Source organism: Varanus komodoensis, unplaced genomic scaffold, assembly GCF_004798865.1.
Source record: "Varanus komodoensis strain SLA01 unplaced genomic scaffold, ASM479886v1 scaffold51, whole genome shotgun sequence".
NCBI classification, from domain to species: domain Eukaryota; kingdom Metazoa; phylum Chordata; class Lepidosauria; order Squamata; family Varanidae; genus Varanus; species Varanus komodoensis.
The window spans coordinates 412123-418122 of record NW_025336100.1 but is presented as its reverse complement, the minus strand read 5'-3'; the positions used below and the strand labels follow the sequence as shown (position 1 = coordinate 418122).

The 6000-nt window shown below is 51.3% G+C and overlaps 1 protein-coding gene across 1 annotated transcript in view; it reads left to right on the top strand.

The window, feature by feature from the left end:
* The first annotated feature begins 3900 nt into the window (after positions 1–3900).
* Positions 3901–6000, top strand: part of LOC123031858 — a 62241-nt gene continuing 60141 nt past the window's right edge. Inside the window, 1 exon segment of the mRNA XM_044447266.1 lies at positions 3901–4068. Within this exon segment, the coding sequence (XP_044303201.1) occupies positions 3901–4068 (168 nt within the window).

Genomic DNA, 6000 nt, shown 5'->3' with positions numbered 1-6000 from the left:
TGGGTGGAGTGGTGCAGGAGGAGGGTGGATAAAGGAGGAGAGAGGGGATGAGCAAGAGGGGATGGAAGAAAGGAGAGAAAGCCAAGACACACATGTGGTTGAAGGAGAGCGGGCAAGGTAGTCGCTGGCAGGCGAGCCTGCACAAATGGAGAGCAGAGATTGGGGAGCGTTCCAGCAGGGCGATGCCATTCGTTTCCATAGCGACAGGAGGGAAGGGCGCCAGAGCAGTCCAGGCCAAGGCGCTACAGGAAGCGAGCCAGTGAAAGTGTAAAGAGGCAGTAAAGACCGGGTGAGTGCACTGTCCTTCTGGTGTTGTTCTTCATGGAAAATCAAGGAAGAGGCAGCTTTAGCCGGCACCCCTCTCCTGACACAGTCTCAGAGGTGGAGAAAAATGCAGGCAGGGTGGCATGGGGGAGCACAGGTCATCCCCCCACCTCAGCTGACTCCTGGATGACCTGGTGGGCTGAGCAGCAAATGATCCAGGCTCAGGAGCAGCAACGTCTGTTGCAGCAATTAGCAGCACAACAGACGCAGCTCATGGAACAAGTTTTCACTGCCCAGCTCCAGAACCAAAGCTCTTTGCTTCAGCAAGTGCTGGGAGGAGGACAAAGCCCTCAAGCTGAGACCCTGGTGGGGCAGACAGGAGGAAAAGGCCTAGGGCCTATGCAGATCTCTAAAATGACCACAGAAGAGGATCCTGCAGCCTTTCTAAATACCTTTGAAAGGGTTGCCCTGGTGGCCAAGTGGCCCAAAGACCAGTGGACCCTCATCCTGACATGTTGCCTCACGGGTCCTGCCCAAGAAGCCATAGGATACCCTTACCCCGGAAGTGGCAGGCCAATATAATTTAGTAAAAGCAGCCATTCTAGGGATTTTGAATGTCTCTGAAGAGATCTATCGGATGAGAGGGGTTGTATATGTGACTGGCACCTCGCCCAGGGCTGTGGGACAGAAGATTCGGGCCAATGGGCTGAGGTGGATGAAGCCCGCAATCCGCAGCACTGAACAGGTGGCTGAGCTGGTCCTACTGGAACATTTTATAACCATCCTGCCCACCCCACCCAGAAACTGGGTTCAGTACCAGAGGCCCGAAACCCTAGAGGAAGCCATTGGTCTTATGGAAAACTTTGTGGTTGCTGAGGAGCCAGATCTAGGTGACAGGCCGGGTCCACCCTGGCAGGAGGGTCAGAGACAGAGAGCACCTGAGGGCCATGGCAACAGAGGCCCAGAGAGAACAAGAGTGTATGGACCAGTACCCACTGGAAGGGGTACGAGACATAAGGCAGTTGCCCAGCTGGAAGTGCATGCACCGGGGAGGGGGGTGAGCCCAGCTTTGCCACGACTTACAAATGGGAAAGGAAGAGGATCCCAGCTGAAGCAAGTGTGCTTTACTTGTGGCAAGGAGGGGCATTTCCGGAGGGACTGTCTGTTGATGGAGTGTGACTTCATGGAAGCCTGGTGGTCTGCCCCAGTGAGTACCACCCCTCAGCAAGCTTGGCGGGTTCAGGCCAGAGTGGATGGGAAAGAGGTTGAGGCCTTGGTAGACACCGGCTGTGGTCGCACCCTGGTTAGGCAAGCCTGGGGCAGCCCCTTGGAAAAAATACTGCAGGTGAAAGGTATACATGGGGATGTCAAGCCTTATGCCACCCGATGGGCTAAGGTAGAGGTAAAAGCGAAGGTACACCTATGCCAGGTGGGGGTTGTCCCCAGTTTAGCTTATGAAGTGGTATTTGGACGTGATTGGCCCCATTTTGAAGAGCTGGTGAGGGAGGTGAGCTCGGAGGTTGCCTTGGCAGGGGAGGAGGAAGTCGTAGGCCTTACAGCCCTGCGTACCTCCTGCAAGCAGCTGGTCTTTCTCCAGCAAAATGATGCCTCTCTTGTCCATGCCCTGAGACAAGCCCAGGACCCCTCAGGAGCAAGAGAGGGTGCAAGGAGTGGTCCCCACTTTGAGATTGCAGGGGATTGCTGTATAGGGTTGTACCTGCGCAGGAAGGACACAGAGAACTGCGACAGTTGGTGATTCCTGAATCCCTGAGACTAACCATTTTATGACTAGCCCATGACCTGCCTACTGCTGGCCACCTAGCGGTGGAGAAAACCACTGACAGGCTTGTCCGGAGGTTCTACTGGCCAGGGGTATATGCTCAGGCCCTGTTTGTCCTGTCCAGAATGCCAGAAGACTCAGAGGAAGAGGGCCCCTGCAGGGCCCTTGATGCCAATGCCAGTTATAGGGGAGCCCTTTGAAAGGATTGGGGTGGACCTGGTAGGGCCCTTGGAGAGGTCAGCACAGGGACACCAATATATACTGGTGGTAATTGACTATGCAACTCGATATCCTGAGGCCGTGCCTCTAAGAAGTACTTCAGCTTGGGTTATCTCCCAAGAGCTGTTGGGGGGTTTTGCCCGGGTGGGCTTCTCCAAGGAAATTTTGACAGATCAGGGCACTAATTTCATGAGTCAGGTGGTGAGGCAGATGTGGGAACTGTTGAGGATAAGGCCCCTACACACCATTGTCTATCATCCACAGACCAATGGTCTAGTGGAATGTTTTAACCAGACCCTTAAACAGATTCTTAGAAAGTTTGTGCCGACCTATCCGTGACAATGGCATGTTTTGTTGGGGTCCTTGATGTTTGCGATACGGGAGGTACCTCAAGCCTCGTTAGGGTTTTCGCCATTTGAGCTGCTATACAGGTGACACCCCCGGGGAATTCTAGACCTGGTCAAGGAGCATTGGGAGACATCAGCCCCAGAGCCCACCTCTACCCTTCAGTATGCGTTGGATATGAGAAAACACCTTTCTGACCTGACTCAACAGGCCGAGAGTAATTTAAGGCAGGCCCAAGGAGAGCAGCAGTACTATTACGATTGGCACATCCAACCCTGGATGTTTCAACCAGTCCAGTGCATTCTCCTGCTCCTGCCCACAGGAGGGGGCAAGTTGTTTGCTCAGTGGCAGGGGCCTTGTGAGGTTGTTAGGAGGGTGGGGCCAGTGGACTATGAGATACGCCTCACGGATAGGTGACGCTTGACCCAGATTTACCATGTAAATCTACTCAAGGCCTGGAGAGAGAGGGAGAGTACCATTCATCAGGCAGACTGCACAGCCAAGTCGCCCAAGGCTCAGGCTTTAACCTCTGGGAAGTTATCTCTTGATCCACAACTAACACCCACTCAAACAGTGCAAGTCTGGGCCTTGGAGGCAGAATTTGCTGAGATATTCTCTGACTGACCCGGGCACACGATGGTCATAGCTCACCATATACAAACGGTCCCAGGGGCCATCGTCAGGGTATCAACTCATCCCTACCTGCCGCAACTGAAGCCAGTGTTAGTAGAGGAGGTAAGATGGATGCTCCAGATAGGGGTCATTGAGGAATTGGTGAGCACTTGGAGAAGTCAGCTGGTCTTGGTTCCCAAGCAGGATTAAAGTGTCCGTTTCTGTATTGATTTCTGAAGGGTAAATGAGGTATCAAAGTTCGATGCATACCCCATGCCCCGAATAGAAGGGTTGCTGGATCCTCTGGGGCAGGCCCATTTCCTTTCGACACTAGATCTCACTAAATCCCATTGACGGAAGAATCCAAAGAAAAAACAGCCTTTGCCACCCCTGTAGGGCTATTTCAATTTAAATACATGCCCTTTGGGTTACATGGGGCTGCCACAACCTTTCAGAGGCTTATGGATAAAGTCTTGGGACGTTTGTCTCATTGTGCGGCTGCATATATTGATGACATTGTCATTTTCACTCGTAGCTAGGCGGAACATCTAGACCACCTCCACCAAGTTTTATTGACTCTAAGGCAGGCCGGGTTGATGGCTAATCCGGGCAAGTGTAGAATAGCATGACAGGAGGTGCAGTATTTGGGGTATATCGTAGGTCACGGGCAGATACGACCTATGGTGGATAAGGTGGAGAAGCTGAGCCAGTGGCCACGGCAGCGCACAAAGAAGGAAGTACAACAGTTTCTGGGCCTGGCCAGTTACTATCGGCAATTCATCCCTCATTTCTCCTCCAAAGCGGCCCCCTTGACAGAGGCGCTTAAGAAAAGGCAAAGCCATACTCTAGTATGGTCTGAGGAGATGGAACAAGCTTTTGAAGAACTGAGAACCTGTCTCCTCAGCCAGCCTGTTTTACAGTAGCCAGATTTCTTCCAGCCTTTTATTCTCCAAACCAACGCCTCAACTGTGGGCTTGGGAGCAGTTCTGACCCAGGGAGAAGGGGCAGCTGAACATCTGGTACTCTACTTGAGCTGTAAGCTGGAACCTTGAGAGTGTCGGTACTCTAAAATAGAAAGGGAAGTGCTAGCTGTCAAATGGACTGTTCTAGCACTGAGACATTATCTCTGGGGAGTCCCATTCACATTGGTCGTCGACCATGCTCCATTACAGTGGTTGAATAGGATGAAGGATGACAACCCCCACCTCACCCGTTGGTATTTAGCGTTACAGCCATATGCATTTACAGTCAAGCATAGGTACGGTCACCAACATGCTAACGCTGATTTATTTTCCAGCTAGGGTCCCTGGTCCTTACACGGAGATGGTGATCCCCTCTTGGAGGGGGGGTATGTGAGGAGGCAGCGGGGCTCACCCCTTTTCCTGGGGCCTTCCACAGAGCAGGGCTGAAGATAACAGGGCAAGGCTGAGAATCTGTGTGGGGAGAGCAACTTGCAAGAAGACAACAGCCAGGAGATGCATGCGAGTGCACATCTGTACGGGATTGTGGACTGAGGCAGGGACAGCTGGGTTAGGTGGAGTGGTGCAGCAGCAGGGCAGAAAAAGGAGGAGAGAGGGGGTGAGCAAGGGGAACAGAAGAGAGGAGGGAAAGCCGAGACACACGTGTTGAGAGCGGGCAATGCAGTCACTGGCAGGCAAGCCAGCACAAATGGATAGCGGAGACTGGGGAGCGTTTTGTTGGGGCAAAATCGTTCATTGCCATAGTGACAGGAGGGAAGGGAGCCAGAGCAGACCAGGCCAAGGCATTATGGGAAGCGAGCCGGTGAAAGTGTAAAGAGGAAATAAAGACCTGGTGAGTGCGCTGTCCTTCTGGTGTTGCTCTTCATGGAAAATTAAGGAAGAGGCAGCTTTAGCCGGTACCCCTCTCCTGACACAGTCACAACAATGCAGTAAAAGTGCTACACTCAATATGCCAGCAAATTTGGAAAACTCAACAGTGGCCACAGGATTGGAAAATGTCAGTTTACATTCTGATCCCAAAGAAGGGCAATGCCAAAGAATGTTCAAACTACCGCACCAATGCACTCATTTCACATGCTAGCAAAGTGATGCTCAAAATCCTACAAACTAGGCTCCAGCAGTATGTGGACTGAGAACTACCAGAAGTACAGGCTGGATTTCGAAGAGGGAGAGGAACTAGAGATCAAATTGCCAACATATGCTGGATCATGGAGAAAGCTAGGGAGTTCCAGAAGAACATCTACTTCTGCTTCATTGACTATGCTAAAGCCTTTGATTGTGTGGATCACAACAAATTGTGGCAAGTTCTTAAAGAGAGGGGAATATCAGACCATCTCATTTGTCTCTTGAGAAACCTGTAAGTGGGTCAAGAAGCAACAGTGAGAACTGGACAAGGAACCACTGATTGGTTCAAAATTGAGAAAGGAGTTTGGCAAGGCTGTATACTGTCCCCCTGTCTATTTAACTAATATGTAGAGCACATCATGAGAAAGGAGGGGCTAGATGAATCACCAGTTGGAATTAAGATTGCTGGGAGAAATATAAACAACCTCAGATATGCAGAAGATACCACTGTAATGGCAGAAAGTGATGAGGGACTAAAGAGCCTCTTGATGCAGGTGAAGGAGGAGAGCACAAAAATTGGCTTGAAACTCAAAATTAAGAAAACTAAGATCATGGCATCCAGTCCTCTCAGTTCCTGGCAAATAGATGGGGAAGAAATGGAGGAAGTGACAGATTGTATTTTCCTGGGCTCCAAGAGCACCCCAGATGGGGACTGCAATCAAGAAATTAAAAGAC